Below are 21,867 nucleotides of genomic sequence, written 5' to 3' on the forward strand. Positions count from 1 at the left end.
AAATTTATACACAAATTTTGTACAATAATGCAATGTATGATTTGAATTTTCATTAGTATTGCTTTTTTATAATTTTTCCTCTGATCTTTATTTAGATGTTTAAAGTAGATTATATTAGTGATTTTTTTTTTGGTCTCACATAATCTGTATACTGGTATGCAACTACATGATTACAAAATTCCACATTCAACTGTGTTCTTTGTAGTTTTACAACATTTAACATTTTTAACCATTTTTAGCCAATGTACAAGATATAAAATTATTTCAATAAATCCTTTCTTCTGTGATAATGATATTACTAGGATACTCATAGATAATAATTTCTTTGCAATTATGTGTATCTGTAGTGAAGTTAGTAGTAAGAAATTAACATTTTTGCAAGATTTCTATCTGCAGGTAAATTCTTCTTAAAATAACTTTAATGCATCAAAACTTACAAAACATATGCAAAATTCTTCCTAACATGCAACAATTGCATTGTGTAACATCAATATAGTCAGTGTAAAAGGTCATTTTCATTACCTGGTAACACAGGGGACTTGGCACATGGTGGATGAATTTACCAATTCAACAGGATATCAAAGATTTCTAGTAAAGTAAGGTAACACCTGATATTTTTCAACATACAATGTACATGTAAAATATTGCAAGAAAAGGGGAAAAAAATGCGAGAAAAAAAACAAAACATTGGAACATGTGAAAATGTCGCATAACTTTATCAACAAGATTTATCTGTCGACATGATGAGATTAACTTGTCTTGGGTTCGAGATTCCTAGATCAGATCAGGATTGTATTCAAATAAAGTTGTTGCTAGTTCAGTAAAGCAGGTTTATGCAACACTTTTTCTTTGGTACATCATATATATTACCAGATCAACTCCTAGGATTAGAATAAACTCAAGACAACACAGAACAAAACAAATGTAAATAAACATAAACTACATTAAAAAAATATGCCAAAAAAAAGTGATTAATAAAATTGCATTCAGCCACATTTTATGACGGGCACTTCAGATACACCACAAGTAGCTATAGTCTACTGAAAATATCATTGAAGGCATATGATATATACTAAAATGCCCACCCATGTTTTTTTTGTTTTTTGTTTTTGTTTTGCTACAGAATATTGATTGTGTGATTGTTAGTACCGTGCAGCATTTGTAACAAATCAAACAGCAACATTGCTCTAACATTTATAATGAAGGCCACGCAGATGTGTAAACACACAATTTTAAGCATTTCTTAAGCTTGGAATAGCAAGTGCCTCATTTAAACACAATGACAAGAGTATTTACCAAAATATGTTCGAAAAGGTTTTAAAGACAATAATGGCATGAAATTTGAAAGAAGCCATGATAATTTCTTGATCAAGGGTTCTAGTCAAAAGAAATCGGAAGATGAATTCCATAGTGGTTTACAAAGAGTTGATAATGTAGGAAGAATCATTTCAGAAGCTGCTCCTGAATCCAAGTTCCCAAGCCACATATAAACACACTGGCAACCAGCTGTAGGCAATACTAGAATATTCTGCTTGGGAACTTCCAGAACTTGTTTCTCTTCTTCTGATAAATTGAATGACACTAAGTAGGCTATCCTCCTGAAACCTAGTAGATGAAGTTGTACAACTTACTGGCCATCAGTTCTTATCTTTAAAGTCAGAAAAAGACAAATTTCACAGAAATCCATTCATTGGTTTGTAAGTTCAAAAGATGTGGTCACAAAAATATTAAAAAACATATTTTTTAACGACTGGTTGTGATGGGAGGTAAATTTTATCAATATACATGTAGGTAAGACGGATAGGTGGACCGTAAATGTTCATGTGAAATAGTTTGCAGGAACAAATGGCATTTTTGAAACTGTTGCATTAATCAATTTTTTCCTGACTTCAAATTTGACATTGGTTCCATTTTTTGCATATGGTGTTTCAATGTAGCCCATGGAGACATTTTTGTTGAGGGAAGGTGAAGGACACCCACTGGTTAGTTTACCAAGGATGCGATCTCCAGCCTCGTCATACACCACAGTGCCAGCTACAAAACACAAGAGGAAATAATATGTAGCTATCAACAAAACTGTTGGCATTCAACAATAATTAGGGTTGTTAGCCTTAGGAGTTTTATATACTGCTACTTCACAGCAACATAGCTGTCTCAAAACCATTCATAAATTATCATCTGTAGTTATTAGGCATTTAGCAACCAGCCAATGTCTTTTTCAACTCCCAGGGGAGCATACAGCCGGCGCTGCTATTTCAGCTTTAACAGATTACGACATTTCTTGCACTGCTCTACCACGCACTCATTTTTTACAGCAGACTTTACAAGATACAACACAGCGCCCATGCTGGAACTCAAACTAGTGACCCTTTGGTTTCTTAGCCCTTACATTTTGTACCACTAGACCACTGTGCCTCAGTAAGACCATGACAAACATGCCTCAAGTCAGTTTTCAAGTTTCAAAATAATCAAAACTGAAAACAACACAGGCATTTCTCAGATTTAAATGATTACTCTTGGGAAATCAAAGTCATAAATACACATTTACATATATTCAGATCATTTTCTTTTATTTGAAGTAGAAGTTCTAGTTGATACAAATGAATCCTGATCTGAATATTTTTATTACAATACACATGTACATGTATTCTAAACCAACATTCCCAGCCCATGACAAATTAAAAAGTCAAACAGATTTAATCTAACACACATCAAAATTATTTCTAGCACTATAGACAAGTAGAAATTATCCTTTTTCGGCATAGCCGTATAATATTCTTTTGGCCCCGGAATGACGCGAAAAGTGGCGTTACTGGTCAAGATGAAGTATGTGATTGGTCAATATAGCGGTAAATGCAAAATTCAGATATGCAGTTAAAAACGAAGCAAAGTTACGATTGAATGCAAACTGAATATTCAAATGGCACATTAATACAAATTATATTCCCGATTCAAATGCAGTCTTATTATCACTAAAATGATTCAAACTGATATAATTTTGTTATCCGTGCCGAAACGCATAGATCTAGTTCGTTAATTTATTTCACCAACAGTTTTATATTATAACCACTAGCATTAAAACTATGCCGTTGATCTTTTTTTAAAGATATTTCTTGTTAATGTTAAGATTAGATGTTACCTCGGGCAGGAGGACCAGTCGACAAGAAACCAACACGTTTAGATTTAGGCTTGTCCTTAATCTGCTGTAGGATGATGTCGGCTCCAGGAAAGTTTGCCTCTGCTCTTCGTCTCTTACCTATAATAAAAACATAATTATCTTACGTCTTCTGTTATAGCATTTATGTTGCAACAGGACAAGATCAAACCTGATATCATATGGTATTCAATCCCAGTAGTGTTTATGGCCTTTTGATTAAATTAAAATGAAATCTGCATGTTCATTAGTTTTGGAAAGAATGCAATGCTGCATATTGTACAATGGTGTAAGCCCAATTATAAATTAAAATGAAATCTGCAGTTTCCTTAGTTTTGGAAAGAATGCAGTGCTGCATATTGTAGTATGTCGGCTGTAAAATGTGTAATGCATCAACTGCTAGTTTAATGTGTCAACTTGTGAAGACTGTCAATGTGTTGTGTGGTGTGTCAATGTGTTGTGTAGTGTGTCAATGTACTGTGTAGTGTGCTAATGTGTTGTGTAGTGTGTCAATGTGTTGTGTAGTGTGTCAATATGTTTTGTAGTGTGTCAATGTGCTGTGTAGTGTGCCAAAGTGTTGTGTAGTGTGCCAATGTATTGTGTAGTGTGCCAATGTGTTGTGTAGTGTGTCAATATGTTTTGTAGTGTGTCAATGTGTTGTGTAGTGTGTCAATATGTTTTGTAGTGTGTCAATGTGTTGTGCAGTGTGCCAATGTGTTGTGTAGTGTGACAATGTGTTGTGTAGTATGCAAATGTGTTGTGTAGTATGTTAATGTGTTGTGTAGTGTGTCAATGTGTTGTGTAGCGTGCCAAAGTGTTGTGTAGTGTGTCAATGTGTTGTGTAGAGTGTCAATGTGTTGTGTAGTGTGTCAATGTGTTGTGTAGCGTGCCAATGTGTTGTGTAGTGTGTCAATGTGTTGTGTAGTGTGCCAATGTGTTGTGTAGTGTGCCAATGTGTTGTGTAGTGTGTCAATGTGTTTTGTAGTGTGCTAATGTGTTGTGTAGTGTGTCAATGTGTTGTGCAGTGTGTCAATGTGTTGTGTAGTGTGAAAATGTGTTGTGTAGTGTGTCAATGTGTTGTAAAGTGTGTCAATGTGTTGTGTAGTGTGACAATGTGTTGTGTAGGGTGTCAATGTGTTGTGTAGTGTGTCAGTGTGTTGTGTAGTGTGTCAGTGTGTTGTGTAGTGTGTCAATGTGTTGTGTAGTGTGTCAATGTATTGTGTAATGTGTCAATGCATTTTAAGTTTACATTTCAACAGTATTCACCAATAGTCCATAAAAGGGTAGCTTCAACTGGAGTGGTATCCTCATCTATATCGTTTCCATAGAGACACAGTCCTGCCTCCAGACGAAGACTGTCTCGAGCACCTAGACCGGCCAGGTGTACTTTTGCTGCCTCAGAGCTCAGTAGGGCATTGGCTAGTTCTTCTGCCCTGTCTGCAGGCACAGATATCTGATTTGGTAAAAAAAAAAGATTACATCAATTGATTCTTGCTTGCAAAGCAATATGAAAGGTCATGCAATGTTATGTACATAGTGATACTGGTCCATGAGATATCTCATTATATTACGGTCTAAGGGGAAATAACTCCATTTTTGTTTTATTCATTTTATTTGTACGTAAGTCTGGATAAGTTGACCAGCACATGTATTTTATATTAGATTGAAGTAATAAAATGGCTGCAGAAGTTAATTGAGCACTGTCTTATTTAAATAAACGTGTACATTAACTTGTTCGTAACAGTAGGGACAAACAAATGAAATAATTTTAATTTGTGTAATATACAAACACTTCTCACCTCCACCCCATCCTCTCCTGTGTAACCACATCGTGTCACTCTACAGTCAGGTATACCAAACACTGTAGTTAGAGTGTTGGTCATGAATGGAAGAGTTGAAAGGTCAATGTTCATTCCAGTTTGAAGCACTTGGGCCATTTTAGGACCTACACACCAAACAGAACATCTATTGTCACTATTTTATACTTCAAAATTAAAGACAAGCCTCAGGGGCCTGTATTACTGGATAGGGATACGTATATTTAAGCAGTATAAAATAGCAAAACAGTTTATTAAAACTAGATTTTCTTATTCTTCAGAAAATTCTATATGCAGTTTACCTTTTATGGCCCACATGACCTAGAACAAATTTTCATAGTTTAACCATTCATCCCGATACATGCTTCCAAAACATACTGATCTTAGATTTTCATGAACTTGTGAAGATTTGTTAAGCTTTTCACTAATTTCATGTCAAGTTACCCTTTGCCCGAAGCAAATATACTAAACTGCCAAAGTTAACAATGGACCTGAACACAACAATGACAAAAAGTATTTGCATTGCTGGTATAACAAACCATAAACAAGTATAATATCCATTTGTTCTTTTGAATCTTCAGATAATTGATTGAAGATTCAAACATAACTAAGCCAAGGTCATTTGTAGGAGGAAACATTTCAGTGCTTCTGGGGTCCCTGTTGGCCAAATACATAATATGGAACATCATTGTGAGTTTTCAAGAACTAGAGAAAAGTATTCTAAAATATGAAACATATTTGACCCCTATGACCTAAAAAGTAGGTCAAGGTCATTTATATAGAGAAATTTAATAGCACTCTATCCCAGGTATCTACTTTGTGCTGGTCAAATATTGACACTCAGGTTTAAACAATTTTCTAGAGTTACCTGTTCAAAGTAAAGATTTGGATCGAAAGACAAATGATGGATAAAAAAACTGCCGAATTCCAATTCATGCCATGTGAACTAAAATAATAATATACCTTAAGAGATTACAAACCTTGAAGTGCTAGGAGTCCATTATCTATAACTTCCATGTCAACATCCATGCCTTTTCTCCGAGATTCAGCAAGATTTGTCTGCATAATAAACAGGAAACCATTGCTAAATAAAACTTTGAAGACTTCTGGTCAGATTTACTTATTTTTCTTTTCATGTGCCCTGGTTTCATTCAATATCCAAAATATCCAATTAGTTACTTGGATATATATTTAACAAAAAACTACATTTTATAGTTTTACTATATTTTCCATTAATTTTACAAAGAACTTCGACATACTGCAATATTAAGACTGCAAATACATTAATATACAGGCAAAACAATTAAAATACAAACCCTTATATGGTCCAAATCTTTTTCAGAACAACCTGCATTGGAGACAACATAAATGTATCCTTGGTGAGTTTTAGAGACAATTAGATCATCAATGATTCCCCCTTTAGTATTAGTGAGTAGAGATAGTGTTCCTTGGTTCTCGTTTAGTGCTGCAACATCCCCAACGACCAGACTCTCTATGAAGGCTATACTGTCCTTTCCGGTAAATTTTGTTTGTAACATGTGGGAGACATCAAAGAGTCCTACTTCTGATCGAACATGCAAGTGTGAAGTTGTTACCCCTTGTTGTGCATACATGACAGGCATCTCCCATCCCCCAAATGGTACCATCTTTGCACCATTTTTACAATGGAAGTCATACAGACATGTACGTTTGGCTGCCTGAAAATATAAAAAAAAAAAGAAATTGAATGAATTTACATTAAACAAATGCTTCACAAAATAGTCATCAACATCTTAACCTACTTCACCTCAGAAATAAATGCTGTAAAGGCAAAGTATTGTAAACAATTATCTTTACTTTAATTCCCAAATTTAACCTCTAGACAAGCATTGGAATCCGAAATACATAATGGAAATACACAATGTCACAAGATCTCATGTTCAGCCCTAGAGATTTGCTTTTGTATCCTCTACTGTAGGAAATGAATCTGATCAAAATAAATAGGCCCATGGCATCATTCATTATTTCTATTATCTCCTCTCTTGAGCTATATCTAAGTTGACATTAGATCTATAATTATGTTTACCAGCTACCCTAGCTCTGCTTACACATTCAGCTTTTGATAGGTGACTGTATAGCTTGCCTGTTGTTAGTATAATGTAAGTCAAGTGTAGCATTAACATTAAATTTCATACATACCAACATGTATATATGCATGGTCTCAGCTGATATTATTAGTCCAAATTTTCTGATAATTTGGCCATGTAAATCACCACAAGGCAGCTTTAAAGGCAATACATGTACAGTGTACATGTGTACATGTATTAACATCAGAACACTTCAGATAAGCCGATACATACCATGGTGCAACTAGTTTCATATCACAAGTACATATATTTAAGTTGAGTTGAGTTGAGTTTTGTTTGGTGTTTGTTTTGCTAGTATTTTATCTAGTTAACTATATTTGTCTTTTTCGTATTATTTAACACCTGTGTTTTCTTATGTTGAGATTTATATATAGATTCATCACAATACAGATTTCACATATCATGGTCATATAACACCATCATTAGGTCTATCACAAATTATTCGCTTTTACCGTATGTATCAATTGCTATTGATAACATATAAGTTTGTATTGTGGTATAGACAGTTAAGGTCTTGTAGGAAGCACAGGGTAGCTGTTCCAATCTCAATATTAACATATACATAGGTCATATTTAATTAAGTTCTCATTTTTCCTGAGTTTAGTTTAGTGTATCTTATTTAGTTAACTATATTTTTCTTTTTTATATTATTTTACACCCGAGTTTTCTTATGTTGAGCTTTATTTTTGGTTTACTACTTTGTTACATGCTGATTTATATACAGGCTACCTTCATTGAACATAATTACACCTGTAAAACTTATACTGGAGTTGTGTATCTTTCCCTAACACTTCGACTAATCCGGAGAAAGAAACAGAAGATGAGACCAGGAGTTGATTGTCGGTCACTGTTAAAGTTCTATTTTGTTAAGTCCCGGCCTTGTACAACAGTATGTTTTTGTACATCCAAAAAATATAACACGTCAACACGAAGTCTTTTGTATGGCAAACATTCGTCTCCTGACCCAGCCTACTTCAGTATCAATTAGGGCTGTTGCCGGACTCATCAGGAGATTCATATCCGTCTCTGCATTACAATATTATGGATGTGGTAAACTATCTCAGATAAGTCAAGCATTGGGACGTTTTATGACACTCTCTTCATATGTGAACAGGTCTGAACATAGTTCTGTTTTACATTTTACATGATATGTTCAGTTACTTAAATTGTGACATTGAGCGTTTTCAGCTTATTTTACTTGCATCTTGTTATACCTAAATTGAGACATACGTACACTCGATGACGCATACCGCTTCGCGCATCCCACATACTGTATCTTCAAGTGTTGACATTTAGTTACTCCTGAAAATGACTTCAAAACTTCAGTAAATATGCGACTCATCTTTCATAGGGAAATTTAGCAGATGACAGAAAACACATCAGAGGACAAAATATATACACGATTAGTTGCGTATTACAAGGTTCTGTATTTCTGTTTCGTCGTCATTCTTGGGTTAAATATCAATTATAATAAATATTTCATATGGTCTTTCTTTCATGTGAAGATTAAAATTTCTCATAAAAACACAATAATATACACAGGTAATAAAACTAGCTTTACTCCCTTTTATTATTTTGTTTAGTTTTAGAACAGACAATTTGATTGGTTACTGGATTTTGCATTTAGTAATGATATTGTATGAATTGCATTATATATATGGATAAATACACATATAAGTTCCGTCAACTTAATTGTATTCTAGCTTTGAATAATGTTTTTAAACGCGTTTATTATTTCAACAAAGGTAGACTAATTAAAGATAGGTGAATCTGTTCATCCAATGAAATGTGTTCTTACATTCGTTTAATTTACCCGGTGAAATCATTCGGAATGTTTCCAGACTTTCTTACCGAATTTAGCTAAGAATCAAATGCCTTCCGATATAACAACGTGAAACAGAAAGTTGAGAAGGATTGCAGTAACACAAAAACTCCAAAATGTTGTATTTAGAAGATTATTTAGAAAGTATGTTGGTATTGATACAATTAAACATAACAACTGATAGTGATAAATTGCCATTTTTATAGCCATGTTGTAGTCTACGCGAAGAAATCAGTTTGTTTGTGTATGTTGTCTATGTACTGAAATGACACAAAACGCACTGTCATGGTCATAGATTGAACGATTATATAATAAAGACATTGGTTATCAGTTATTGCAAGGTTATAGAATGTTATTTGTATTGAATTGCGTGAAGTGTGACATGTTTTGGCATTTTTGCAATGTATTACAGACGAGAGAACTTAAAATTGCTTGTCCATATGGACATACATGTACAATATTGTAAATGCAATTGTGCTTATGTATGTATATATATATAACACAGGAGTTTGACGTTCCACAAATAAGAACATATAACAATTCTTATAAAAACACCCTGTATACTGTAAAAATCACTATATAGTATTCAGACAGGGTAAATTTATAGGGATTATTTTATTGAAGCGGAACTGGACTGGGTCATGTATGTAGCTCAAATAGTTAGAGCATCCATCTAGAGGTTGGAGGTCCTGAGTCTCCAGTCCCGGTTTGGTCGTTGCATTTTCCTCTCATGTAACATAAGGCACCCAACTGAATACCCACACATGTCGTATAGGCCAGGTATTGTGTGTGTCTTTCGGGGTCAAAGACGTCGTTGAAAGAAGGAGGAATGTATTTGAAGTGTACTAGGTTGAGTGCCAGTGGCCAGGTAGCTCAAATGATTAGAACGTCCATCTAGAATTTGGAGGTTTGAGTCACAGTTTGTTTGTTGCATTTTTCCTCTCTTGGTACATATTCTTATTGATAGAACATCAAACTCTTGTGGTCAGACCAACCAACTCACAAATTGTTGGATTCTGTTATTTTTGTAAGTTCATAACACAAAAGCAAAATCTCAGAAATATACATCCCCCTCATCATTGATAAAGTGTTCTCCATCTCGTTGTGGATTGAAAGACATCCTTGTTTTTATTTTCCAGTGATAGAGAATCTTCCTATGGAAATGAGGGAAAAATTAACAGAAATGAGAGAAATGGATTTACAAGTTCAAAGTAAGATACAAACATTCTACCAATATGAGAAATAAAAGATTCATTCAATGTAGACATATTTCCAGTCTTCATTGAATCATTCCTAAATGACCATTTCTAACATTTAGAAGGATATGGCAACCGACCATTTGACATTGAATAACAATTCATAATGTAAGACCTTATAAGCATATATATACTGGTACTGTTTTTCTGGAGATGTATGGTACTTTGCTTACCTCTCTGACATACTTATACAAACTTCAGTCATTTGTTCGTGTACAGTCATACAGTCATACCTGACATAAAAAATTTTACAGTCATATTTCAACATGATGTTTATTGCTTACGGTATAAATATATATGTATCTTCAATATTTTTAGATGCCCTGGATAGTTTAGATGAGCGAGTTAAATCTTTTTTCAAGAAATGTATTCAAACAAACGTCAAATCTGAATCAAAGGAAGAAGAATTTGAGAAAATTAAACAGGTAAGTTGTTGATCTTTGTGATATAATGATAACCAGATAGAAAGATTACTTTTATATTGTATGTCAACAAAAAAATTGATTAAGGTATATTGAAATTGATAGTTAAACTGAATTGATTCTAATCAATGATGAGTAAAACTTCATTGCTTCCAACTGATTGTCGATAATAAAAAAATCAAATGATTCCCAACACCAATTTCAAGATGATTGAACACACAGAGCTCTTAAGACATTACTGGCACAGAAGTATTCAGTATTTTTATGAACTTTTGTCCTAATATCTTTTATCACTGTGAAAATAACCTTCAACAAACATGATTGAGTTTTATAATATTTTGTTTTAGGATTATTATAAATCTCTAGAAGATGCAGATGAAAAAGTACAGTTAGCCAACCACATTCATGATTTGGTATGTATACAAGATGTTTTTGTTGTACAAGTATGTTCATTTGACTATGTTTAAAATTGTTCATGGACAAGAAAATATGTGGCACAGATATATATCGAACTTAGAAATGGCTAAAACTCTTTTCAACGATCCATATAAAATAATATGTTAAGGTTTTCTTTATAAACAGTTATTAATTTAATCTAGTCAAAATGAAACATGGGAATATAACTTATTTAAAATCAAAATTAAACATGCAGATATTACTAATTATAATGTATGCATAAGCATGAAATTGTGATCAAGTTACAACATTGAAACATTAAACCCCTTGCTCAAATTTGATTATCGGCATATTCCGTGCATATTTAATGAGGCTGCTGTGATATGGTTGGCTGATTGCTTTCTGCACTATATCTTTCGAGATAATTATCAAATTCTTATGAAACTTGCTTGGTAGTCTTATTACCGAAATCCCTTGCTCAAGTTCGATTATAGGAATTTTACTCGTATATTTGATTAGGCTAATGTGATCTGATTAGCTGATTGCTTTCCGCACAATATCTTTTGAAAGAATGATTGTATTTTGATAAAACTTGCTTGGTAGACTTATTACCTAAACCCCTTGCTCAAGTTCCATTATCAGCATATGCCACACATATTTAATGAGGCTGCTGTGATCTGATTGGCTGATTGCTTTTTGCACGATATCTTTTGAAGGAATGATCGGATTTTGATGAAACTTCCTTGGTACACTTATTACCTAAACCCCTCGAGCTCGCTCAAGTTCGATTATCAGCATATGCCACGCATATTTAATGAGGCTGCTGTGATCTGATTGGCTGATTGCTTTTCGCACGATATCATTTGAAGGAATAATCAGATTTTGATGAAACTCACTTGGTAGACTAGTTATTAATTATGGTGATTACTTTCACAGGAACTTAATGACTGAACACAAATACATGTAATGATTCTAAATGCTGTGTCATGTGTTTCATGTTTTTATGCATGTTGCCCACTTTAATTTCATGTAATACAATACTTGCATGGGCAGGGGATCTTGACAACTATGTCCTTGTAATATCTTCATTGTTGGCCTAGCATGTGACACATCCTATTATTTCTCTTACTTTCAATTTAGCTGTGTATTGATTTTCTAAATTAACAGGTTGACAGACATTTGCGTAAATTAGATCAAGAATTGTCAAAGTTTAAGATGGAGCTAGAAGCTGACAATATGGGTATAACTGAAGTCTTAGAAAAACGTGAGTATTTTCATTTTAATTTTAAATTGTCAATGAAGTCCAAGATTTCCTGTTTGATTCATTAATGCTTCCTGACATTATGAATGATTTTAAAAGTTTTATTCTTTTCAATTTGCAGGATCATTAGAATTAGACAAACAGCCCTCAATTAACAGCCACCGAGCCGAAAGTAAGTCTTATTCGGGTTTTTTTTTTTTTTTTTTTTCCATATTTCATACAGATTTCAATAGGGCTATGCAGTGAACTGAAAAGATTGGCTGCACCATGACTCTGTTCATTTTTAATATGCATCATTACATTAAAATAGCAGTTTTTGTTTTTGTTTTTTTTTCTAATATTTAAATAAAAGTATTATCTTAAAGGGACATCACGGTAAAAATGTTGTTATTTTCATTGAATGTACGTGTTTTGTTCCTTTCTAGTTATGTTTTTGTGGTATCCCAATATTCACAGTCAATCCCTATGTCCAGATTTGACCACTCGATTTAGTTGGGAATCCCCCTCTAAATTTAATGCGGAAATTATTTAAGAAATAATTAACGATGATTCGTGTATTATTGCAGGATATACAATGAGGACGAGGATATTTTGCAATTGAATTAATAACGAAGGCCGCAGGCCTGAGTTATTAATTAAAATTGCAAAATATCCGAGTCCGAGTTGTATATCCTGCAACAATACACGAGTCAAAGTTGATTATTTCTATTCTGCCCTGTACTGTTTAGTTCTGAGATCGACCTCTTTCTAATAGAAAAACAGCAAAGAAACCCCGAGAAAACCTTGTAATTTATTTCTTGAGTATTGCATTATTTGTTGATGAAATATACAGGCAATACAGTACTACGATCAAGAGCATCTATCATATAGCATTGATTTTGAAAATAAAAAAAGGATAAAAAAAGAAAGAAAAAAGAAGAAAAAAAAGGGGGGCCTCCGTAGGATTCGAACTCGCGTCGTGATAAAAATTTATTGAAAGACTAACCCATAAGCCCACTCTGCTATGGTAACCTTTTATAAAATGGGTGAATATTAGATATATAAAATTGTTACAGCCGTGACTCCCGACCGTGTATTATTGGCACGAGCGTGTATTATTGGAAAATAATACATGGTTTTAAACCAATCAAAACTGGCGTTGCATAGCAAACATGGTAGAATTTTAAATCATCACGTGACTGTTTTGAAATCGAGGCATTTTCATTTGTAAACACAAACACACGATAGCTTACAAGTCGAAATATTCCATCTGGGTTAGTTGGATAATGATGTTATACAGTGGTTTAAATATTAAATAACACGTTCTGTACATATAAAAGTGTAAACACTGTACATATAGTATATTGACAGTAGCGATGTACTGGTACAGACTGTATAAATATGACCAAGTTTGTATAAATATTTGTTATGACCTACTATCCAGCAATCAAGCAGAATACGAGCAGTGTCTATTACTGCAGTCATTGTTTTCATGTTCAAATCGATTGTACTGCTTCCCCAGTGTGATTCTAGGATTGTCTTTGACCCATTTGCCTATTATTCTCTTTTTTGCGGAAGCTGTTATCGTTTTCAACCGCAGTCGATTTACGTTGGAAGCTATTATTGTTTTCAGGTGTTTTAGTTTGTTGTGCGCATGGGTTTTATCGTGTATGTCACAAAATTTATATATCCAGACTGTTGATCAACGAATTGTGATAACCTTTTTTGTAATTAATAATTGATGTCTTTTATGTACATATATCATCAAATTTGAATGGTTATTGTTCATAAGGTTATATTTTTTAAAGATTGGTTTACCATGATGTCCCTTTAAATTCATTGTAATTTTATGATAAAGGATTAGCATTATTTAGTGCAATGATGATCAAAACCAACCTGACTCTAGAATTAAAACTGTCCCAGCCATAATTTTACGATTTGGTATTTAGTGATATTTGGTGTTGATGTACACTTTTTGTGTATTATATATATATATATATTCACTCTACATTTGTAAACAGAGAGACGGATTCCACCTTCTCAAGCTACTGTAACAAATCACACAGAGAAGAGGATCACAACAGAAAAAGTCCTGTCCTCACTGGCGCACGAAGCTGCAAGGGAGACAATTGGAGCACGAAGGCAGTCCAACTCGGGGTCGAACTCACCAGCCATGCCCATGTTTAACTCCACACCAGCGCCATCACTGACTTATAGTCTGGGTAAATATTTTTCTTTCCTTTCAAGTTTTAATATTATTGAAAGAAAACATTTATTTACTTGTGAATAAAACCATATACTCAAAATCCTTAAAACAAGGACAAAAATGTGAACAGATTAGATTTATTTTGAAACCTTTTAAAAAGTATTAGGATGATAAGATCAGGTGTACCAAAAAGGTAAGCATCTTCTTCATGGTTACCATCCTAGGGTCAAATCCAGGCAATGTCATGTTCTCAATATGAGAACCGGGGTGGTGATATCACCATCTCAAAAGAGGGGCCGCGGTGGCAGAGTGGTTAAGGTGTCTTGATACTTTATCATCACTTGCCCTTCCACCTTTGGGTTGCGAGTTCGAAACCCACATGGGGCAGTTGCCTGATACTGACCGTAGGCTGGTGGTTTTTCTCCGGGTACTCCGGCTTTCCTCCACCTCGAAAACCAGGCACATCTTTAAATGACCCTGGCTGTTAATAGCATGCTTAACAATAATAAAACCAAAACCAAAAACTATCTCAAAACCTTATGGTGTAATTGTAAAGTACTGTATGCTGTAATGCTCAGAATAGGCAATAAAACCTGAAAACACACAAAAGAACTAATGGAGTCTCTATCTGTGTATTTAGAAGTATCATTGTCACTTTCATTTATTGTATTAGATTGATGGTGAGCCTTGACTATTTTTTCGAGGTCATTTATAACATTTTAGTAAAAGGAATGTATGATAGGATGCAAATTTGGTACTCCATACTATTTGAAATTTTATTGCAAAATGTATTTAGTTTTGATGTATAGACATTGCTGTTGTAAAACAGTATACTTAGAAAAGAAGTTGTGAATCAATATGTTTCTGCCTTCTGTGAATATCCACCGTAAAAACCTGTGTAATTTGTGCAGTTTTGTTATACCCAAATAAAGGTTAAAGTTTGGGATGCGCAATTAGAGACATTTTCAAGTTTTTTTATAGAAAAAAGGTACATGTACACAAAACTTTGTCTGCCCCACCTTTTCTAAATGAATGAACTCTATGTGTGGTTAATCTGCTCTTCTGCATCTTTTTATCAATAAAATTGAAAGGTTTGTACAGTTATTGATATACTTTACAGGTCACATGGGAGCAGGAAGCAATGCAGCTATAGCAGCTGCCGCATCTCAAGCCATAGCAGCAACACAACATGTGGTAGGTGACATCGTTTCAAGGGATTTACCAATTTACCTATTTACCTCTAAAAATCACAAATGTTGTACAAAGTGTCAGTTGGTTCTTAAAACTATTTTGTTGTATTTTATGCACCTGGACCATTTTAGTTCATCATGGTCCAAATAGTTACTAGTTAGGCTTCTTTATCTAGTTAAAAGTATGATGCCAACTGCATTTGTCGTAAGTTTTTGGCCATTTAATCCTCTAACCTTGTTGAAGTGCAGTTACAAGATGAAACTAGTTAGTTAGTGTTGCTTTTGGATGATAACTACAGGTCAGTCAAGATTTCTGCCAGAAATGTTGCAATAAATATTTGACAAACTGGTTTGTATGCATAAATGAACAGGATCCTTGCGAAATTACATCTCATTCTAGTTTAATGTGTATATATGCCTGTATGCTGTTTCAGCTGAGAATGTGAAAAAAAACTGAATATATTTCATGGAAGTTTTTCTTCCTTAGAGGATATTTTGATTTAGAAGAACATTTCTTGAAATTGTCTTAACAAAACTATTTGAATGCTGTTCTACTGAAAATTAAACTAGTTGTCAAATCTGTTATTGTAGATGCAGCAGGGCAGAAGAACTCCAAGTATGAAAGCTAGCTATGTGGCAATGTCAAGAACTGCTGACCTTGCCAAAGAACTCTCCATTCCAAAAGAAGCGGGTTACAACTCACAACCGTCAACACCTACTTCTAGTCATGAACCAACACCGAAAGTACCTCGACAGAAAAAGTAAGCAACTTTAAATGAGAGCTGATCATCAACCTTTGCCGTCTTGTGGGAAACAACTTTACTGTGGTTATTTATGAGATATTGAACATTTTCCTACGCAAATTCAATAGTGACTTTTGCTGACCTTTACTTCACTAACAACAGAAATTGCTAGTAACTTAACAAAAAGCAACCTATTTTGCCTCAATAAAAAGTCTGTTGAAGATCAAACTCATTATTTTAAAAAAACAAATCTTCACAAACTTCAAGGAATGAATATTAATGGGAGAATAAGTTTCGTTGTTATTATGCTTTACATCAGGTAGATTACCCTGCCATGTCATACCTGCAATAATTTATTGTTTTCAGACAAACATCAAAAGCAGCTCAGTTACTGCAGCATCAGCAACAGCAACAGCAGCAGCAGCAGCAACAACAACAACAGGCAGTTCCTGCCCAACAGCCAAGCATACCTACACCCAGCCCCCAACAACAGATACCTCCCATACCCCCACCCTCACGCCCCCAGCCTACTCAACCAGTTGTCCGAGATGCTGCCCCGGCAGCTGAGGAGGTCAGTACAGAGCTACAAATTGTGGATGAGCATGGTACCCCCATCGACTGGCAGAATGATCCGAACGAGCCACGTTACTGTCTATGTAACCAGGTGTCATATGGAGACATGGTTGGCTGTGATAATGACGATGTAAGTTTTGTATCAGATTTATTTAAAGTTGCTAGAAAATGAATTCACTACTATAAAAGTTCTAAAAATTGGAAAATTGTGAGATATGAATTTCTATTCCACCAAACAAGTACTTGCAGTAATATGGGTAATAAAATTTATATTGTTTTCAAAAAAGATATGTGTACTGCAATATGGAGAGTTTGGAAGCCTTTTTTTTAGTGTTTTTGCTTAACTGTTGCATTTTCCCATTAAAGCAAATAATCTTTTCTTTATTGATCCTGTGAAGTTAAATCAAATTTTAGAAGATTTAGCACAATGATGCATGTAAATGGTGCCCCCAGACTATTTGCTATAGAAACAATATACAGAAACTTAAGTTACGGCAATCATTATTTTATAGCACAATCCCTCCAGGCTCAAGTTTCATAAATATTCCTCAACTTTCAGAAATTCTGTTGGAAAGCATTACAGAATTTAAGGAAGTTCTTTACTAAAAACTAAAAAAAACAACTTTTCCTTAATCCAATAATGGTTTAACTATGGAAAATTTGTAGTTAAGGAATTCCCTTGCAGTTCTGTCATGAATGTTAATGTTGATGATCTGGCGTCAGCATGAAAAGCAGGAAATTAGGATTTACTAGGAGATATGTACATTTTACAGTATTAACCTCAAGAAATGGCTATTATTTAACAAGTTGTGACTTGTTTTGTTTGCAGTGTCCAATAGAATGGTTCCATTATGGATGTGTGGGACTGACACAGGCTCCAAAGGGCAAGTGGTACTGTCCCCAGTGTACAGCAGCCATGAAGAGACGGGGACGTAGATGATAAACATGTCACCATAGACTCAAAACTTTAACAAACTTTAGTTAACGGTGTAAATGTTGTTGAAATCCTGGTTTAAAAACTTACATGTAGTGCAGTAGATCTCCCTTTAACTGTCATCAATATTTACTCTACCTGTGTCCTCTTTATCTTATCTTCAGCACTGAACGTGTGAATTTGGAATCAATTACACATTTATTTTGAGAGATTTTTTCAAGGATTTAGATGTAATTTTCATATCTGTAATTTATGGCATTCAAACTAGTTGATTTAAATGGTCAAAGTGGTATGGAGCTATTTCGCAGAAGAGAAAACATAGGTACTTTGTTTGTTTGCCGGGTTTATTGCCCAATAAACAGTCAGGAGTAAGAAGTTGGCCTCAAAATGCACAGAATTTTCAGTAATATATAAAAAAAACCCACAAAATTCATGCATTCTAATTACAACATTTTCTGAAGTACAGATCTGTATATTTGTGCACCATCCTCGTTTTATGTAGAAATACTGAAAACTAACAAAAATTAGCCATTCAGTTCAGGAAAGGCATAGCTGGGCCGATAAAACTGCATGTGCCAAAAATTTTCTGGGCCAGCCATCAATCCCGAACTGTGGCTTTTGTTCGCATTCAGGTTCACTTGTTTCGACTTTTTACTCAAAAGTTCTTTTGAAGTGTGTTGTTATGTTCACATAGAATCAAATATAATGTTAAGTGTTCATCAAATAACAGAGGTATAAAGACAACAGTAATTTATAGATATTCACAAATATATACGTTTGGCATCTTCCTGTAGGTCATCGTGGGGACTTTATATATTACTACAGGATTGAGTTGTAATGTGTCTATCTGTCCTTCCACACCTAGCTTGTTCAGACTCTATCTCATACAACTTGTCGTCACTGGAACTTAATACATTGTACTTGAGGTATTGGTTATGTTCTTGTCGTATCCTCAATTATTCTATTGTGTTCAATTTTTAAAAAAATTGTGTGATTATACAGTACATACACATATCCAGGTCAGAAGTAGCTGTACATATCAAATTATTCTTAAAATGTTTTCCTGGCAAAAAATTGAGTATATTGAATGATTTATAGATTGTCACAGACACAGTACTCACATGTATGTTTTTTAATCGATACAGATATCTGTCTGAAGTTGGAGCAGCTCAGAATACAATTAAATACAAATTTTACTTCTTGCAGCTAAATTAATGAAAGGTGCTTGTTACAAATAGATTGCTAAGTTGAAAATTAAGAACCATGTTAGGGTTTTACATTCAGCCAAAGGTCAAGGTCATAATTGTATTTCAGATGTTAACACGGATACCTTTTGGATGCAGTCTTTTCAAACAGAATCACACAAGAGACAAAAAAACTCTTATCTATTTGGTATTAGTTGATAGTTATTGTTTCTTTGATTTATGTAATATGAAATAAAAATTCTCTAATCTAGATTTTGCATTTTACAGTAATGCAGTGTACAATGTTTCATTAAATCAAGAATCTTTAAGGAGCCAAAAGACGTAGCTCAGACTACAGAGTACACAATATCATTTTTTTCTGTATATGTATGTGTACTTGTGAGCATGCTTGTGTGTTTACCAGTGATGTGTTTCAAATACTGTAAACAAAAAAGTATCAGCTATGAGTAGGACTTTGATTTATCTATGACAGCAACTCAAATGGAGTCCATGTAGCTTCTTTCTCTATGTATCATGACAATACATTATCTCGCAAGTTGTAACGGATAAAGGTAGTGATTCTTAAACAGCGTGTATTTCATCAATAAAAGCTGATATTTGGACCAATTTTATCGAGATGGTTAGCTATATCCTTCATAAAACATTTTCCTTGTAGTTCATCAGATTTTTATTACATGTTAAACTGTATTAGTATTTAACAGTAAGCCTTTCCTGGAAATAAGCCCACTCATACCTATTGCTGTTCAATGTAATTACTGTTGATGTAATGATGCTGTTTTGTAACACTCCATCACCCTGACTTGCTGTAAGTGGTCAGAGGGTAAGTGTTGGTCCTGGTTGGTGACTTGGCTTATTGCTGGATAAATACAGGGTTCCAGTGTCATCAGAGGTTGTAAAAGTAGGAGTTTCAGCCTCATAAACTTTTTCATGTGTAGTGGTTTTCAGTGTGAATGCTCTATTGTTACCAAAATTAATGCTCGACTACCCTTAGCAGTATGTATATATTCTCTGAATCCAGAAGTCAAATATTCCAAGAATTTCATATGGTGGTAGACGTGTACAATGTAGATTTTAAATAGAGATTTGATAAGTTCAATGTCAAGGTCATTGTTCCTAAAACTACAACATGGTGATATGCTGCCTGGTACATGTATATGATATATATATATACATGTATATTAGTGATATAAACAGTTTTAACAAATCAATTCTTTATCTAGTCTTTTGCTGTATTATGTATTGATGGAAGTTAAGTTTTCATACTACGTACCGTATTTATAAGTAAACATTTGAATGCATTACAGAGAACAATTGTTTGAATGATTATATCCTGTTGAATGTTATCAGCAAGTGTTGAGTGCTTATTACCATAATAATGTATCAGGATTTCACGACATGAACTAGATATAAAAAATCATGACATGCATGACAAGTTATTATAAATTTTGACATAGTTCCAGTAGCTACAAGCTTACCAGGTATGTGTCACTCAAACTGATAATCAAAACCTTGAAAAAAAATATTAAAAAACTGAATAAGTTATTGATTTTGTGTGTTCCTGGTTTTGCTTTTCCATGTCTTTGTCAGAGTGTCATTACAATGATTTGAACTCTTAAGCAAGATTCAGGGTAAGGATTTAGTTGTGTGGAGGGTAATTGGACAACACTGACTGAAATTGTTCACCTTCCATATGTCTGCCAAAATGGTTATATTGCTCGGATTGATGCATGTTATCACTTGTGTAGATTCTGGTTAAATCACAGGGACCTGGCACAAATTTCCAAACCAAAATCACAGGGACCTGGCAAATTCTCAACCTAAAACTCAATATTATTAGACTGGCTCCTTTCTCTATAATATGAAAATCACAAATAAAATTGAGCTTTATAATTGTGGTCTGTAGGATATGTCTGATTTTAGGTTTCAAACTAAGGGGAGATAATCCAGTATTAGAATTAAGCTGGGAAATTCTTTAGAAAACATTAGGGCTGGTGGACAGACAGTCCATCACATTATATGTGTATAACCAAATTATTCACAAATATGTACGATGGAGTTGGAAATAAATATCAAGTCTTTGTGGGCAAAATGTGTAAGAACAGTGGAACATTGAAATGGAGCTTAGCGTAGAGTAACCCTTGGTTAGCGAAGATGCTAGCATCCATGCATGGATGATATCTAAGGAAATCAAATTCTTTTCTGTAAATGTTTGATAAAATCATAAAATAACATGAAAGAAATGGATACTTCACAGAAAAATGGTTCTTCTGCAGTTTATTCATGTGACCTGATATGTTTGGTGCTAAGATCCTTTGGAAAAAGGAAAGTTTATAGGTACAAAAGATTTTGGTGAAAATTGATATTGTTGCTCATTTAAGTGCTGGTTACTAGTGCATTTTATACTGCCATAAGGATGGCTTGCAGATGTAAAAATATGAGGAATACAACGAGATCGTGTTGAATTTTGAAAACCTGCAATGTTAAAAGATAATCAGTACAATTGAAGGCATGGCACAGTTCGATCTGAGTGTAAAAAACTGAAACATAGGAAAGTCATCGGGCAATATCAATTGCCGGTAACAGCTAGCATTAAGAAGAATTAATTAGCTGTAGTCCATAGGTGAATGAGATTGGATGAAAATTTGAATTGGAGACATTTTGAAGCTGGTTTTAACAGGTAATTATTAGTTTAGATAACAGTTATTAATATACAGAGACTGGGTTGTATTCAAGTGATCTCTTAAAACTTACCATTTTTTGCAGCCTAGCTGTTTATAAGTCGG

General features: G+C 34.0%; 2 protein-coding genes across 2 annotated transcripts; one reads left to right on the top strand and one right to left on the bottom strand.

The window, feature by feature from the left end:
* Nucleotides 1-1,169: 1,169 nt before the first annotated feature.
* LOC117330572 (aminomethyltransferase, mitochondrial-like) lies at nt 1,170-8,484 on the bottom strand. Its single transcript, XM_033888984.1, has 7 exons — nt 8,332-8,484; nt 6,288-6,668; nt 5,952-6,030; nt 4,954-5,099; nt 4,421-4,607; nt 3,140-3,256; nt 1,170-2,034 (listed from the first exon to the last, which is right to left on the bottom strand). Exons 1-7 carry the CDS (start codon nt 8,437-8,439, stop codon nt 1,820-1,822), a joined length of 1,233 nt encoding a protein of 410 aa, XP_033744875.1. The 5' UTR covers nt 8,440-8,484; the 3' UTR covers nt 1,170-1,819.
* Nucleotides 8,485-8,971: 487 nt separating this feature from the next.
* LOC117330571 (inhibitor of growth protein 3-like) lies at nt 8,972-20,631 on the top strand. Its single transcript, XM_033888983.1, has 11 exons — nt 8,972-9,063; nt 10,059-10,130; nt 10,494-10,600; nt 10,945-11,010; nt 12,161-12,257; nt 12,376-12,426; nt 14,255-14,455; nt 15,560-15,633; nt 16,221-16,390; nt 16,739-17,075; nt 17,775-20,631. The coding sequence occupies exons 1-11, from the start codon at nt 9,036-9,038 to the stop codon at nt 17,883-17,885; spliced, it is 1,314 nt and encodes a 437-aa protein (XP_033744874.1). The 5' UTR covers nt 8,972-9,035; the 3' UTR covers nt 17,886-20,631.
* The last annotated feature ends 1,236 nt before the right edge of the window (nt 20,632-21,867 follow it).

This window comes from Pecten maximus, chromosome 7, assembly GCF_902652985.1.
Source record: "Pecten maximus chromosome 7, xPecMax1.1, whole genome shotgun sequence".
Lineage (NCBI taxonomy): Eukaryota > Metazoa > Mollusca > Bivalvia > Pectinida > Pectinidae > Pecten > Pecten maximus.